General features: G+C 35.5%; 2 protein-coding genes across 2 annotated transcripts; one reads left to right on the forward strand and one right to left on the reverse strand.

The window, feature by feature from the left end:
- Positions 1-3,168: 3,168 nt before the first annotated feature.
- Positions 3,169-7,898, reverse strand: ifngr2 (interferon gamma receptor 2). Its single transcript, XM_077231588.1, has 7 exons — positions 7,056-7,898; positions 6,839-6,953; positions 6,412-6,575; positions 6,153-6,307; positions 5,908-6,055; positions 5,548-5,708; positions 3,169-5,278 (listed from the first exon to the last, which is right to left on the reverse strand). The coding sequence occupies exons 1-7, from the start codon at positions 7,111-7,113 to the stop codon at positions 5,159-5,161; spliced, it is 921 nt and encodes a 306-aa protein (XP_077087703.1). The 5' UTR covers positions 7,114-7,898; the 3' UTR covers positions 3,169-5,158.
- On the forward strand, positions 7,453-17,791 carry polk (polymerase (DNA directed) kappa). The gene is made up of 14 exons (XM_077231585.1): positions 7,453-8,258; positions 9,044-9,163; positions 10,522-10,674; positions 10,749-10,880; positions 10,958-11,102; positions 11,861-12,055; positions 13,086-13,210; positions 13,288-13,454; positions 13,594-13,626; positions 13,738-13,834; positions 14,291-14,462; positions 15,320-16,360; positions 16,483-16,534; positions 17,175-17,791. The coding sequence occupies exons 1-14, from the start codon at positions 8,112-8,114 to the stop codon at positions 17,275-17,277; spliced, it is 2,682 nt and encodes an 893-aa protein (XP_077087700.1). The 5' UTR covers positions 7,453-8,111; the 3' UTR covers positions 17,278-17,791.
- Positions 17,792-17,845: the final 54 nt, after the last annotated feature.

A 17,845-nucleotide genomic window follows, 5' to 3' on the forward strand; every position in this document is an offset into this window, starting at 1 on the left:
GGGTTAAGGGGCGTTTAAAATGGGCTTGCACCCGGGATCCACACAGGGGGCCAGCCGTGGATGCCCAGATGGGTTTTAAGTGGGACCTGTAAGGGTCTTATGTGGGTCTTAAATGGGTAATTCATGTCAGACCCATTTGGGCCCCACCTGCCTAAAGGGGTTTAAAGTGGGCTTGCACCAGGATTCAACCGTGAATGCCCCTATGAGCTTAAAGTGGGCTCTGTAAGGATCTTATGTGGATCCTAACTGGGCAATTCATGCAAGGCCTTTCTTAGCCCAACCATGCCAAATGGTTTAAGGAAACAATCTAAGAACAACTAAAAACGAAGAATGAATATAAGTCCAAGATAAATACAAGACACTTGACGCTTTGAACTCCAAGAAATATATTGTTAAATTGAACAACAAAAATGATCTTTAAAGAACAATTTAAATGTCACAACATACCGGTAAACAAATCAAAAATATATTTAAAAAAAAAAATCTCTGAAAAAAAAAACATCTCTCCAAAAAATACATTAATACAAAATTGTTACATGGAACAACAAACATAATCTTTAAAAAACAATTTAAATGTCACAATATACCGGTAAATAAATCAAAAATATATATATTTGTAAAAACTTTAAAAAAAAAAAAAACATTAATACAAAATACACTCTGTGGTCTGTGGTGGACGCTCCTTTTTCTCTTTGGGCTCTTGCAGCCCTCTCCCCTCCACGGTCACGTGCACCGGTAAACCACTTCCCCAGCGCCATTTCCACTTCTTTGCGGTTCACATTTTGAGTCATTACATTACTCTTCAGTGCACCTAAAAACAAAGGAGCATAAGTCAATTTAGCAAGGTTCTTTTTTGCTCCAACTTGCAACTTTTCAAATCATTCAGTCAAGTAAAACACATTTCCACATGTGGTAAGCTAAAATGTTTGCCTAGGGTGACATTTACCATGGAGTTTTACGCCTACCTATAACCCTTTTTCCATTACATGTTGAAATTTAGCCTCAAATGCACAGTAATCACATTGTTTAAAAATACAAGTAGCCTAATGTTGATCAGTCAAGTAGGCCTAATTATTATCGTCCTAATTCGTATTTTAAATGATGCTGTTAATTTGTTGTTTGGAACAAAGATGTTAAATTAATACTTAAACATTCACTGGTCGCCACCTACTGGTGCAATGGTGTAATCTACAGAAAAAAGTCACCTAATGAATCAGTGAATGAATCAGTCTTTTTTGCTAACATAATTGAACAAAATCCCTACTAGTCGCTGTTACGGTTCTTCTGGGGTTTATAATAGTTTAGTAATTGAGGGAATGCACTTCTTCAATCTTAGCTGTCACACATGGAAATGACAGGCTTTGGCTTACATCTTGTTCATGTTAGTTTTTAAAGTCCATTCGGATAACAAATATATCAAAGCTTGTCATAAATACACACGAATATATAAGTTATAATGTGGTTTATTGCAGATTAAAAATATGTTTTGATTCTCAAATATTTCACTATGGGTTGCACATTGGCTAAAGACATGAATGTTCAAAAGTTTGCTCAGTAAAATTTCGGAAATGTTTTTTGTTTGTTTTTCATTTATTTGATTGAAAATACAGTACAAATTGGTACTGTACAAAATTATAATATTGTGAAATATATTTACAATTTAAAATTTTCCATTTAATAGGCCTATTGCAAAATGTCAATCAGTCTCACATGATTCTTCAGAAATTCTGATTTGCTGCTCAAGAAACATTTTTTTTCTTCCCTATAATATATTTTTCAGGATTATTTGATGAATAAAAAATTTAAAAGAACAGTATTTAGAATTGAAATCTTTTGTAACATTATACATCTCTTTACTGTCACTTTCGATCAATTGAATTCATCCTTGAAAATCCATAAAATTATTTTATTTTCCAATAAATCTTACTGACTCCAAACTTTTAAAAGGTTTAAGGCTAAGGCACTAATATCATGTTGTGGTAATGAGGATGCAGTTGTTAGCTTGCTGTTATGTAACAAGAGATTGAATGCTCAAAGAAGTCAGTCCTGTTAAAATGACTAAGGAATGCACGCAATGAATGAATGCAACTCTAAATTATTTTGAGCATTTGTTGCAACTCCAAGCTGATGATCACCTCAACTTTTGAATCAAAAGTACATCTTTCCATTCTTTAAATCATTCCTTGAGAAATTTACCTTTGCACATAAGAATTGTTTTATTAGACCCATAGACAGAAGGTTATACTATATCACAGTTGCTCTACTTTTGCTTTCATTAGCATATAGTAAAAGTCTTCCAATCTTTTCTAAAGGAAAAAACTAATAACAAAAATGTAGGCTAGCTAACTGGCTAAACAGCTTGGCCAGCCTCTTATTCAAGTAGGCCTTTAGGTCAAAGACCAGCTTAAACCATCCAAGACCAACTTCTGAGGCTGGTTTTAGGTGCTTTTTTCATGGTAGTTTAAAGTGTTTAGATAATAAACTCTTTGTCAATCTGAATGTCTTTCTCAGGATACAAACATCCACGTCAAGGCAAGCATCACTTGTGTAAACTCCTGTCTGCTTCAAGTTATCAAGTATTTGAAGCCCTTCTTTCCTCACAGTGGGTCTGCATGGAGGCTTAAAATTCCTTTGATGGAGATATTGAGACAACGGCTTCAGGAGGAACAGTTAAGGGGTTTAAGTCTGTTCCCTATCATATCTAAAGCTATACAACACATTTTATGCCGCTGGCACATTCTTCGCTTCAGTCTCATGCAAAGATTGGATGTTCTGTGGAGAAAACAGGGTGCAAAAGTTCACAGTTCAGACTAAAAAAATCCTGGCATTTCACTCCAGGTTTTCTTATGGAATCTTTTCCTCGGGTAAAGAAAATATGACTAATGCTGTAAAATATGATTCGGATTTTTTTCTGAGAGAAGCAGAAAGGTTTAGGAAGTTTGTAGTTGGCTTTTCCTTGAGTGCTTAAGAAAATCACTAAAATATAATAACAAGAATAATTTGTCAAGTAGGCTTGTGCCCTCTTGTGGTTGGAAAAAGAAATTGTATTTTTAAGGTAAAATCTGCATATTTTACATCAAGCAGTTAGCATACTTAACTCGTGCTAATAACTGAAAATAATGCAAGAGAAACTTTTTTTAAAGTAATTTACCTTTTCTATAGCGCCTATTCACAGTTTTGAAACTTTGCATTTATTGTCTTGAGCAGGTTCACAATAAAAGTTATCTGTATAAATCAAGAAATAAACAGCTACATTAATAAGTATAATTTCACAGTTGTGCAAGAAGAGACAAACGTCTAATTTCTCAACTAAGAACATAGCGAGAGCTTAGCAGTAGCTTTAAATCTCTAATGTTCATCGATTATATTAAAGCTATTAATCAAACATTATTTCAAAACTACATTATCATTTTACAATTTCACAGTATAAAAATGATTAAGCTCCCACAATTACTAACGTTGTATTGCACGTTAATTGGCCACCAGCAAAAATGTAGGCACTTACCAGAACTTTTCGACAAAAAATACAAACAAGTGCATGCAAGCTTTTAACAAAGCAGCCCAATTGAATGCAATTAAAATAAGCTAGACTGTACTTTTCCAAATTAACTCCATCATCAGTGTAGATAGATATAGTTGCTATATGAAATGCTTCAATATAGTTTTACATTTTGGCAACCAAATGAATTTCACAATAAAAAAGACACTCAACAAAAACTATACAGATTTAAAAACATAGAATAAATGTAATGTTTAAGGTCAGAATTTAGTTATTTTCTTTAGCTGAATCCCTACTTAGCCCATCACACATACTTATGCAGATTAAATGTAGATAGCGATTACATTATTCTAAAACTGTGGCAACAAACAGTTATTTTCAGATTTAGTGTTAAAAGTGCTAGAAATATCAATCATTGCAATCTAATCTAAACCAAATGGCTCAAATAAACATTAAACAATGACTAGAAAAAGTTCATCGAGACAAACTTTAAGTTGGCTTGTGAAAGTTTTGACCAGAAAGTTTGAAGAAGTTTAAAGTAGTTTGAATTATTAAATAGTTGAAAGTGGTTTAAAGTTTAAAGTATAATTTGAAGTAATTTAAAGTTGCTAGGGTGTTTCTAGTGGGTTGCTAAGGTGTTCTGGGTGTTTGCTAGGCGGTTGCTAAGGTATTTTGGGTGGTTGCTAGGGTGTTCTGGGTGGTTGTTAGGCAGTTTCTAGGGTGTTCTGGGTGGTTGCTAGGGTGTTATACGGTATTTTGGGTGGTTGTTATGGTGTTGCTTGGGTGTTTAAAGGTATTTTGTATGGTTGCTAGGGTGCTCTGGTGGTTGCTAGGGTATTTTGGATGGTTGCTATGGTGTTGCTAGGGTGTTTTAGGGTATTTTGGGTGGTTGCTAGGGTGTTCTGGGTGGTTGCTATGGTTTTGCTAGGGTATTTTGGGTGGTTGCTATGGTGTTGCTAGGGTGTTTTAAGGTATTTTGGGTGGTTGCTAGGGTGTTCTGGGTGGTTGCTAGGCAGTCGCTAGGGTGTTCTGGGTGGTTGCTAGGGTATTCTATGGTATTTTGGGTGGTTGCTATGGTGTTGCTAGGGTATTTTGGATGGTTGCTATGGTGTTGCTAGGGTGTTTTAAGGTATTTGAGTGGTTGATATGGTCTTGCTAGGGTGTTCTGAGGTTTTTTGGGTGGTTATTATGGTGAACTATTTATGAGTTTAAAAGTTCATAAGTGTATGAATCCATGAGTTTATAAGTGTATGATTTCATAAGTGTCAAAGTTTATGAGTTTAGAGTTTATAAGTTTAAATGAGTAAGAGTTCAGAGTTTATTAATTTATGAGTTTAGGAGTTCATAAGTGTATGAATTCATGAGTTTATAAGTGTACGAGTTTATGAGCTCTGAGTTTATAAGTATGAATTCATGAGTTCATAAGTGTATGAATTCATGACTTTGTAAGTGTAAAAGTTTATGAGATTTAGATTTATTGTTAATAAGTTTAAATAGGATTTCAGTAAGTTGGCTCTCACAAGCCAACTTAATAATACTAATATTTGTAAGCTTGTTAGTGATGTGCAAAGTATGTTAATTGCAAAGAAAAATACCAAAGAAAAGAAAGATTGAAACAAACTAAGAATATGTATGTAAAGACAGTCACAATCTTTAAGTCTAAGATATTGTCTCTTGTTCCTCATTGCTGTTCTCTTTAACTGTGATCAAGTCATATGACCGTAGACTCTGACTGCTGGGACTTGGACATGCTTGCAGAGGAAACCGATCATCCAGAACCTACATAAAGGGAAAAAACATAAATTATACTCATTTAAAAAAAAAAATTAAAAAATAATTTACATTAACTCTTCAAACTGATGAATGATCATTTAAGAAAATTGTGTTGCCTGATGATAGCAGGCCTTTTCAGAACTCAAAGACAGCATGCACCAAAATAATATTTATCATGAAAGGAGTTCATTATTATACATTGCCATATTAGAGCTACCATTCAGTTACTTTACTTTATCCCAATTTATTTATAATTATAAAATATGGATGTGTACCTCTCGATAGTGGTCAGGAATTTCCAGTTTGATTGGCTGCAATAGTTTTTTAACCTTTTTGTGGTATTTAAAAAGTACAAAAATGCAGATACCACACATGGCCGAAACAAAAACTGTGGTTAAAATACTAAAGAGCAAAACACGTCTCCTTGCCGTTTCAGCTACACAGGAAGAAAGGAATGAAAGAACACATTTCAGTTTAACAATTAATGCACTTGAGCAAAATTATTTATGTATTGCACATGTGATTCATTTCAGAAACTAAAAGTTATTGCATTTCTGATTGGGTTTAAACACACACACTCTGAATGAAGCTGATGCAGTTTGTGCTCTAGTAATAAATAAGTGAATAAGACTTACGTGTTTCCGGGATGATTTTACACATTTCCGTGCTAGCATTTCCATAAGGCTTATCGTAAAGCAAATATTCAACCTGGAAACAGTAGTTTTGCTCTGATTCCAGTTCCTGTAAGGGTTCATTCTTTCTGTTCGTAATAATAGACTTTACCTGTAGGAACAAAAAAAACTCTCGTCAGCTTTACACTAGTCCTACAGAAATAGGGAATGAATGTTTGTTTACATTTTTTGTGAAGGATGCAAAAGACCTCAGAGGATCCACTGTTATCTACTTTCCAGTATGATATTTTAAATTGAATGTGCTCTCCATATTCTTTCTCCAAGCTCTGGTCCATATGTTTCATAGTCAGGAAAACCCGTTCATGTTTTACACTCAGATTCGTCTCAGGAAGACAAAATGCAACTGTGAAATACAAAGAACATAGATATGCGTGTTAGAGATTTTAGTGTTGATAAACAAACAATTTAAAATGGAAGGTACATATAACCACATAAAGAAATCTTTACCATTTACACACTGGACCGGATTTGAATACTGCCATTCTGACACATTGTTTCCTTTCTCTGAGCGAACTCGAAATACCGCTCCATACAATTCAGCAGTAATTTGAAATGTTCTTAATTTTGTTCCAATATGGCTTGACACATTGAGCCATTCATCCTGTGACTTGCTAAAATCAAAATAACAATAGAGAATAAGTTAAAGGCAAGATGATAGGGCAGGTAAATGAGATGTTATATATGACCTCCTCAGTCACCATTCACTTTTTAACTGTATGGAAAAAGAGCCAATGAAAGTGAACGGTGACTGAAATTCTATATAACTCTCGTAGAAAAAAACAAACATCAAAAGGGTTTGGAACAACATGAGGGTGAATAAATGATGACATAATTTCATTTTGGTTGAACTATCCATTTAACATAATAAACTTACGATTTAGGGTTGTACTGTAGTGAATACAGCACGTTGTCATCGTTGGAAGGCTTCCACTGCAGATCTGATCTGACTAACTTGACATCGTGAGGGGGCTTTAAGCCGAATGTCCTATCTAAAATAAAACAGATATACGCCGTTTTAAGGACATGAAAGCAATTACACGTTGTTTTAATAACGTTACTACAATTCAGGCAATTCTCATTTGAGTCCTTACCGATGTTGATTATCAGTAACGTTATCAAAACTGCCAATACGTGAAGGTGGTGGATCATTTCGACGGTTTTGTATCCATATTTTTCACCATGAAACTTGGGCTTTTCTCATTCTGCTTCCCTTGTTGAAACCATGGTTGAAACACGCTAGTTCCTCTTCTTAGGCTCTTACGGTAAACAGCGTAAACAGGATCTCACACAATAAAATTAAAGCATATAGATATCTGTTAAACCAAATAGTAAATGCGACAGAACTGTTTTCTTACTACTTCTTTACTTATAAATCCCATTTGAAAGCGTTATATTAGAATCAGTGGCTGATCAGACTGAATTCCGTCTGTCACTTTTCTGCTTCCGCCCACGACTCGTGTCGAACGCGAGATTATATAATTATATCGCGAGATAGAATCCCATACTCGACTCGCATTTGCTGCTAGCCTGGTGCAGTGCCGTTGAAAAACATTAAACGGCTCTGGCCTGGTAGTACCGAATACGATTTTAAACTCGAAATAAATACAAATGGCGTCTCTTTTTCGTAGTGGCCTCCAATGGCGCAAAAAACGTCGCTTGGAATTCGCTCACAATAGACAAAATGTCACATAGCATTTAAAACATACATGAAACCCCGAATGGTGTATGTTCACATTCCAGTACAGCAGGTGGCGATAAAGACGTTCATGGTGGTGCGTTCCTTTTCGAGAACAAGACGTTCAAAAATGGGGGCTATGGCTTGGCAAATAACGCTTTGTCGTTTTTGTTTTTTAGTTGATTATAAACCCGTGGATCCTTGACTAGTTTATGTTTCTTTAGCTATATATATGCAAGACAGTCAAGTAACGTAATTCAATTAAAACCAAATGCTTTAAAATGCATTCAATTATATCTAGGCTAACTTATCTAACTAGCACAGGAAAAGCTGTCAATAGAAAAAAACTACAACATTATTTTGCCTGCTATCATAATAAGACCTCAATATTTAGACGTTTAGCATCCATTGTCAGGTCGCTTACTGGGTCACAGCAGGTGTTAGTTTGGTGAAGGAAGTGAAAGTAGCAGGAATGGAGGATCATCATCAGGATGCTGCTGTGAGTGTGAGCTGCTCTGGAGCTGATCTTCTCTCCAGGATCGCTCTCAATGATAACAAGGCTGGCATGGAGGGGCTGGACAGGGAAAAGATAAACAAGGTCATTCTGGAAACCTCCAAGGTCTGCACAGCTATTTATTTACTTAAGTTATACAATTGTACTTGTATTATATGTTTAGTTGACAAATAACGTGGACATTAAGCTTTTTTAAGTAGATCAGACAAAAATACAATTAATAATTAGGCTATATTAATGTGCATGGGTGAAGTTTGGCTTGTCAGGACCTGTCAGGAAGTTTTTATCTCAAGTTACATTATTATGCTACTCATTATAGTGCTGTTCTTTTAGATTTATTATTTAATCATTTATTTACGTACTCATTTGTAATAACATGGAATTAAATTTTAAGTTATTTTAGTAAAATATAAATTCATCAATAGTCCAATCCTGTGACATTTAAAAAAAGATTCTCAATTAATATGAGGACAAAAGGGTTTGATAGGCTAATAACTTTAATTTAAGCAAAATGTGTGTTTTAAATAAATTAAGCCTGATTTCACAGACAGGGCTTAGATTAAGCCAGGATTGGGCTTTAGTTCAATTTTATTTTTAAACGTGCCTTAGGGAAAAAAAAGCTTTACTGGTGTGCATCTTGAGACAAAACAATGGCATTGACACATTTGTAGATATGCTAGTACAAGTTGCTTTTAGTTAAAACAGCTTAAACATGCATTTTAGTCTTGGGCTAGGCTTAAGCCTTGTCTTTGAAACCGAGGGTTAAATTCATTAAATGTTTTAAATACTTTTATATTAAATGAACTGTAGCAAGTTACAGTTCAGGACAGTGTTGACATTGACCCATTTATAATGCAGTTGAGAAATTTTTTTGCTCTTTTGAATAACAGGGATCTAAATTTTATGAGAATGAACTTAAGAAGGAGCGACAGGTGAATCAGCGCATTGAAAAAATTATGGAGCAAAAAGCAAGAATCACTAAAGAACAGATGAAGCAAGCACAATCTGAGGTAATCAACTCTGTAATGATTGTCATACATCTTATGACAATTTCACCCTGAGTTTTATTACTGAAATGCTATTATATTGAAAATATTGATTGAAATCATTATTTTAAATAATTTTGTCTGGACAGGGTGAGTCTTATTAATGTTTTACACCGTTGTAGGAACAGTGTGAATTATGCCTTATTGTCATGATAATTGCATCGTGATATTATTGAATTTTTCTTTATTGTCACAATGCAATAAATCTTAATGGTCCTAAGATAAGCTTCATTGTCTTTATTAGTGATGCACCGAAATGAAAATTCTGGGCCGAAACCGAAACCGAAAATTTAGGATGCACTTCGCCGAAAACCGTAACTGAAGCCGAAAATGGCTTCTTTTAAAAACTTATACTAATATATATATATATATATATATATATATATATATATCACACAGTACAAAACCTAAAATATTTTTAACAATAAATATAAATAATAATGCCAAATAATATTATTCAAGTTTTATGTTCCATCAAATAAAATAGTTTTTTAACAGTTGTGCAAAAAGATCCACAATTATCTGAATAACTGCACACAAAATCACAGAATGGCAGTGGGCCTCTATTCTGCTGCTGCATGTAAACATTTTTTTACTTACATTTTAAATTGCTGTGCAAAACAATGCAAAAAAAAACAGTGCAAAAACAGCACTAGAACTTAATCCCAACTCAAACTGTAAACAACATGTAAGCCTATGTAGCCTTAGGAAACACAGTTGTGCAGTGCTAAGCAAATTTTAATGTAACTGCTATACACAGAAAATTGGACTGGGGGTTTTACATGCGCTTAATGTAGCACACACACGCAAAGTCTCTCGATCTCTCTCTCTCTGTCTGACGTGCGCGCGCTACAAGGTTTGGAGCATAGATATCATATAGAGATAGGGCGTCTACCTATATGATGTCTATGGTTTGGAGCACGAGATCTTGCTCGCTCGCTCTTACGGGAGATTTGAACCAATTTCAGGGAGCCGCTATCAATATGTTGGAGACAACCCTATCTTTGATAGGCAGACGCGTGATAACAGCTTGACCGTGAGTGAAACCTAAGCGCTTGCGCACGGATGGGAGGGGCGGTTGACATTAATTTTCGGTTTACGTTTTCGGCAGTTTTTTTCATTTCGGCCCGAAACCGATAATGCCATTTTTGGCCGAACATTTTCGGCGGCCGAAATTTCGGTGCACCGCTAGTCTTTATGCAAAATATTAACGGAAGTGAAATGAAGAGGTGGACATTTTTGTGAGGCTTTACCCAAAATATACAATGGAATACATTAGTTCCACATACCTGTTCAGTTGTTTAAGAGTTTTCGCACCATAGGTGGACAAACTAAAATGTGAACTGGAGAGGGGTCGAGATCTGGGCCGTGTGATAGTTCACGTAGACATGGACGCGTTTTATGCTGCTGTAGAAATGAGAGACTGCCCAGAGCTGAAGGACAAACCGATGGCAGTGGGGTCCATGAGCATGCTGGTGAGAATCTGAAACAAACCTCACAGAACATCTTCACATCTCCATAGTGTTGACATTGTCTTTATCAATTCCAGTCAACCTCCAATTACCTCGCCAGGAGGTTTGGTGTCCGTGCTGCCATGCCAGGGTTCATTGCGAAGAAGCTCTGTCCAAACCTAGTTATCATGCCCACCAACTTTGACAAATACAGAGCAGTGAGTGCCCAGGTATGTTATATGTTAGTCTGGCGACATTCAGTAGTCATATCTGCTGTCGTTTCCTCATGCCTGGGTCTCTCTTTAAGGTACGGGAGATATTCTCAGAGTATGACCCTCATTTCATGCCTGTGAGTCTGGACGAGGCTTATCTGGACATCACTGAGCATCTGGAGCAGCGGAAGCTCTGGCCGGAGACCATGCGAACACATCACATGTGTGATGCCAAAACAGGTGTGTTACAGAAGTCTACTGACTGACTAGTGCAGGGGTTTTCACACTGGAAGTGATTTGAGGTCTGTCGAAAAGATTGGAGATAGCAGTGTAATTTTTTTTTGTAAAATAAATAAATACGTCTTGTAGTACTTATAAGTAGAAGAAAAAAAAGTAGCAATTATACATATTATAGATATTATCCAAATAATATTTTGCACAGATTTATAATTTAAATAAATATCTGGTCCCCACTTTATATTAGGTGTCTTTAATTACTATTGATCTTTAAATTAATCATTTTATACAATGCGGTTATTGTGTACATTTTTACATTGTACTTGCATTTAAAAAGTATCTGCATGTAATTTCTGTAATTGATTTCAGTAGTTGCATCTATAATAACACCATTCTTTACCCGTATCCCACCTCAATAGCAGAAAGTGTTTTGCAATACAACATGAACACAATAAAATAAGTACCCAACATTTTTTTATGTAAGTACGTAGTTAAGACTCCTAAAACAAATTGATACCAAATATGTAATTAAATACAAAAAAAAGTAGTTTCATGGTATACATTAGGTCTTTATTCATAAAAAAATATAGCTGCATTTTAAATTCACTCACACAAGGATGATCATATTTGGGAGTTGTTGGCATCTAAAAGATTGAAAAGAGGTCCACTTTTTATTTTGTGAAAGCTTTTATGATGTATTAAAATGTATTTTATATTACAATTATATTAGCATGATGTTTGTTCTTCATTCTGATGAAAAGATGATGCAGGAAGGTTTGCGGGTGAATCGGAAAAAGACGGACTGTCTCCTGTGCTGTTTGAGGACAGTCCCTGCTCCTCGACCTCTCTGTCAGGAGCTGAAGGGAAAGCTGAGGTGTTTGGGACAAGTGCAGAGGAGGCTGTGAGGGAGATGCGCTTCCGTATTGAGCAGAAAACGTCTCTTACTGCCAGTGCAGGTGAGGGAGTGGATATTTTTATTTGGTTTTTACTCTTAAAGGTACACTATGTAAGATTTTTACATTAAAGGTGATCTGGGAAAAGCTAACTTTAGCCTGCTAGCATTGAAAGCATACGAATCCACCCTCCCTGCAAATTGCCGTCCAAAGCCATGCCTTCTCCAAAACACATGAACACACACAGACCAGAATTGAGACGACCAGAGACAGCGTTATTGTATTGCATAATGTGTCATTCACTGGTGAGAAAACTTTAAAGTAAAGTGAGTACTACAATAATGAACGTAAACAACTGCCATTCTCGCTCTGTCTGCACAGCATATGTGAACGCGCAGTGGTATGCAAACACACATTGACTGATAGGGAACACATGCTATCATTTTATTCGGACCGAATGTAGTGATTGAACAAACATTTTATGGTCCTTCCGCCTTCCTTATATTTTTACAAAAATACATTTAGACCGCTTAACATAGTGATTGCATTCAGGATATGAGGAGACTTTCAACCAGCATAACAAAAATATTTTTCTGTAGAGAATCACCTATATAACTTTTAAAATATCCAAAAACCACTAGAACAATGTTATTTATATTTTGTTGACTTGTGTACTTGCGGCCTGTGTCTTTGTGTCGCCTGTCAATTGGGTCATATTCCCTTTATCCTCAGCTGTCAGTAGAAACCATGGAAAGAAGTGCGCTTCCTGAAAAAATGGTGAAGTAGTAGTTATAGCGTCAAAGCCGACGATCTCTGTTAGCGTCTGGGAAGCCACAGTTGTTTGTTTTGCACATTCGTGATGGGCCACAGTTATTCAATATCGTTTGCTGCAGGTTCTGTCGCCAAATATAAACTTTGAAAACAGATTTATGGTTCCACACTCTGTCACTGCGTCATCAAGCTACATCGTTGTTATTGTTTTGAATAAGCGACCTCTTGTGGTGAAACGTGCATACTGTGCCTTTAACTTGCAAACATAAATATATCCAGTATGTATACTGTGTGTAGGAAATTTCAAATTATTCTTTTGTAGGTATTGCACCAAACATGATGCTTGCAAAAGTATGCAGTGACAAGAACAAGCCCAATGGCCAGTACCGAATTCCTCCTGATAGACAAGTTGTGATGGAGTTTATGGAGGATCTTCCAGTCAGAAAGGTCTGCCTTACCCCTTTTATCCCTGGCTGTTTTATAGCTCATTGACGTGGGCTAATATTATTGTTTATTTATTCCAGGTGTCTGGTGTTGGAAAGGTGACTGAGAAGATGCTGGCTGCTTTGGGTATTGTTAGCTGTGCTCAACTTGGCCAGCAGATGGCGTTACTTTCCCTGCTTTTTTCGGAAACCTCTTGGCATCATTTCCTTCACATATCTTTGGGTTTGGGCTCCACATATACTGAGAGGTGTGCAGTGTTAATGTATATGTTACAGCATCAAACATACTTAAGTAATATCAATAAACTACATGGGCGACTGGTTTGTTGGATATGGAATAAGATTACTATTCTAATATTTCATGGATGATCTGGTCTTTTATTTCAGGGACTCAGAAAGAAAAAGCATGAGCACTGAGAGGTAATTTGCTCAATGTTTTCAGCAGTGTAAACTTGAAATCAATATTCTGTTTCCTCCATCTCTTATTTAATTTATTTAATTTGTGTCATTTATATTCACTCTTTCTTTTAGGACATTTGGGGAGATGAGTGATGCAGAAGAGCAGTATTCCCTGTGTAGGGAGCTCTGTCATGACCTAGCACAGGACCTACAGCGAGAGGGCCTTAAGGTACCTGTGTTTCGCCCTCTTGTCGGGCTAAATTAAAGTAAAAGTAGCTTCTCCCAGTTTATACCAAACCTCATATATAGCCAGTGATAACTTGCACATCACTGTAAAAATGAAGATGGTTTGAAGTTTATTTTATTAAGTAATTAATTCATTTACATTTAATATGTTTTGTTATAAATATCAGCATCATTGTATGACCATGTGTTTGTGAATTGCATATTTGTGTAGTTGAGGGAACTTTTCAATTATTTTACTTTCTTTAGTTGCTGGATGTATTAAACATTTGGTTGATACATATTATAAATATGTCTTTATGACTGTATGAATAAAATAGTTTATTATGTGCAGAAATAGGGCAGAAATAATTCAGGAAATGTCATCTGGACTCCATATACAATCAGTAAGTGCATAAATATTTGTCTAACATGCATTACATTAAATGTATTTGTGTCATAGGGGAAAACTGTTACTTTAAAGTTGAAGAATGTCAACTTTGAAGTGAAGACTAAAGCGTTTACACTGCAGTGTGCTGTCTGCACTGAGGAGGACATCTTTGCTGCTGCCAAAGACCTTCTCAAAGTTGAGATTGACAGTGTCAGCCCTCAGCCACTAAAGCTAAGACTCATGGGTATGTCTGTCTGTCTGTGTGAGTGAGCAAAAATCATACTAAGTGATGTCTTTGGAAAATGTAAAAATGTAGAAAGTTTTCTATGAGGGTAGGGTTAGTGTAAGGGGGATAGAAAAACAGTTTGTACAGTATACAAATCATTGTGTCTAAGGAAAGTCCTCATAAAATATGTAACGTGTGTGCAAGACTGTTCAAATCTTTGAGGGCGGTAAGATTTTTTGCTTCTTTTGAAAGAAATGATCAGTAAAAGAGTTATGTTGTGCAACAGTTTAAAATAACTGTTTTCTATTTGAATAGATTTTGAAATGTAATTTATTCTCGTTATGGCTAAGCTGAATTTTCAGCATCATTATCATGATCCTTCAGAAATCATTCTAATATGCCGATGTGCTGCTCAAGAAACATTTCTTGTTATTATCAATTGAAACAGTTTTGCTGCTTAATATTTTATTGTGATGTATTTTTTCAGGATTCTTTGATGAAAATTTATAGAGATATTTAAAATAAAAATATTTTGTAAGATAATAAATGTCTTTAAAGTAACTTTTGATCAATTGAATATATCATTGGTAATTTAATATATATATATATAAATATAAAAAAACGGTAGTGTATGTTCATAACTTGGCGTTTTGCTTTGTCTAAAGTTTATTGTATCATGTCTAAAATTGACCATTATTTTTTCTTAAAGCATATGAAATCTAAAAAAAAATATCATTGGTTTATTTGACCATGCATGAGAAATCTGACAATACAGTGATACATTTTTTTGTAAGTCTGAAGCTACTTTGTGTCAGATAGTAAAATTCAGTTTATAAAATGCTCATGCTAATGAAGAGATGTGTGATTTTCAACAGGTGTTCGAGTGTCTGGCTTTATCAGCGTTGAAAATAAAAAGCCTCTTCAGAGGAGTATAACGGGGTTCCTGCAGAAAGGTGGATCTGATCCAGGCAGTTTCACGCAGTGTTCTGGATCTGCTCGCAAAGCAGAAGGAGGCGGTGATAGTGCCAGTTTCCTAAAGCCGCAGTCCACTGAGATAAAAGTACCTTCTGTGTCTGAGCAAATACCCAAATCTACAGGACCTAAGCAGCAGTCCTTTTTTCAAAGAGCGCAGTCAAAACGACTTCAGCAGCAGCAGCAGGAACAAATGTCTGTCATCATCTCTGGTACAGACACAACAAACAGTAGTGCTGATGCAGCTGCTTCACCTCTGCTAATAACAAACCCTCAATCAGACACAACATCAACGAACACAATCTCGGGGACAGACGCGACAGGATACATAAACAAACATGCAACTTTAAAGCCATCGTTTAAAATCTCAACCCAGGTTCTGCAGTTTCTCACCTGCCCGGTGTGCAACAGAGAGATGAAGGATGTAAACCTCACAGCCTTCAACCACCATATTGATGAATGCCTGAAGGGCAGTGCAATAGTGGATAATGAACACGCAGATTCGGATGAGCGAAAGGAAGAGCTCAACAGTGAACCACGCCACAACCTGTCCTGTAATGGAGAGAAGCCGTCCACTAGCATCTCTTTGCCAGTGGTGGAAACTGATGACGGCAATGATTTCAAGACTCCATTTTTTAGTCACAGGACAAAAATAAATGAAAAGCGTTCAGTTGTTCCTAATAAGAAGAAGCCTTTTTCTGAATCTAGTTTTAAAGCCTCACACACAACACACAATCCTGAGGCTGTTGTCACAGAGTTGTCATCTGACTTGAAAGGCTCGTCTTTGACGTGTCCCGTGTGCAGTCAGCTGCAGAGCACCGGTGACCTCGCTCTCTTCAACCGCCATGTGGATATGTGTCTCAACCAAGAAGTTCTGCTGGAGTTTAGAGGATCTCATCCTCCTGTGGATCATTCAGATGCGCCTGCACTCAAGAGCGTAAGAGGTCAGTAAAAAGCAAATCTTGAAGAATGCAAGAAATCGCATTTGGAAATACCATATTCTTGTCATAGTATCATTAAGACAAGGGAAATGATTATAATACATTTGTTGTTTTGTCTTTTGCAGGCCAATTGGGGGACCAGGGCAGAGTTTCTAAAGTGAGAGAAAAGAGCCAAAGGTATTTAACTGTAAAAGGCGATAATACATTACTATATTGTTAGAACTTAATTTGAATGCACTGTACATGCATACCGTTGGGGTATTATATATATATATATATATATATATATATATATATATATAAATGTTTTAACTTTTATTCAGCAAAGATGCATTAAATTGATCAAATGTGACAGACATTTATATAATGTTGAAAGATTTCTATTTTAATAAGTGTCTTTTGATCTTTCCGTTCATCAGAGGATCCTGGAAAAAAAAAACTTTTATCACTGTTTCCACAAAAATAAATTTATAATATTAAGCAGCACAACTGTTTGGTTCAATGATGATAATAATAATTAATGAGCAGTAAATCAGCATATTAGAATGATTTCTGAAGGATCATGTGACACTGAAGACTGGAATAATGATGCTGAAAATTCAGCTTTGCATCCCAGGAAAAAAATACAATTAAAAATTAAAAAAAAGGTTATCTTAAATTGTAATATTTCACAATATTACTGTTTATTTTAATTTTGAGCATAAGTGACTTCTTTCATAGACATTAAAAATCTTAGCGACCCCAAACTCTTAAACTCTAATGTATCTTATTGTTGTTTTATTGTTGTTTTCTTATGTATTCTCTATTTTAACTACAGGCAAGGATCATCTCCTCTTCCTCCCGCAAAGAAAACCAAAGTGTTGAGCACAAAACACACAATCGATAAGTTCTTCAAAGGCAACACCAGACAAAACTTCTAATTCTGTTACAATTTCAGAAAGATTATAGATCTTTTAATTTATGAAGAAAAGACATGATAATCCTTGAGGACTTCAGGGATTCACTTCAGGGAATATGTTGAAGGAGCGAGTAAGAAATGTGCAAACTGAAGAAAAGCAGGTAATAAGATGGCACTTGATAAGAGGTGGTGCTGGGAACATCATATACTTAAACACAAAGCTGAAGATTTGGGTATATTTTTGTATAGAAATGTGTATTTGTGTGGTGGAAAAAATGCTTCGTATTTACACTTTTGCACTTTCCTCTTTCTATATTTATGTAAATCATTGATGAATCATTCTACATTAATATATGAGTGATGGCTCAAATATTTTTAAAATAATTTTATTCTTTGCATAAACACAAATTAGCATTTATTTCTTGTATGGACGTGCAAAGCGAGACCATGACACCATTTTTAGACCATGACATAAGATTTTACCATCTAAATAACAAATATATACAGTATAAAATAAAGTATCATAATTGTACACATGCAGAATTGTAATTGTCTTCTAATGTGCACCTCAAAAATGAATGTAAAAAAAC

Source organism: Siphateles boraxobius, unplaced genomic scaffold (genome assembly GCF_051911475.1).
Source record: "Siphateles boraxobius isolate OS27281-9 unplaced genomic scaffold, OSU_SipBor_1 16, whole genome shotgun sequence".
In the NCBI taxonomy this organism is placed as follows: domain Eukaryota; kingdom Metazoa; phylum Chordata; class Actinopteri; order Cypriniformes; family Leuciscidae; genus Siphateles; species Siphateles boraxobius.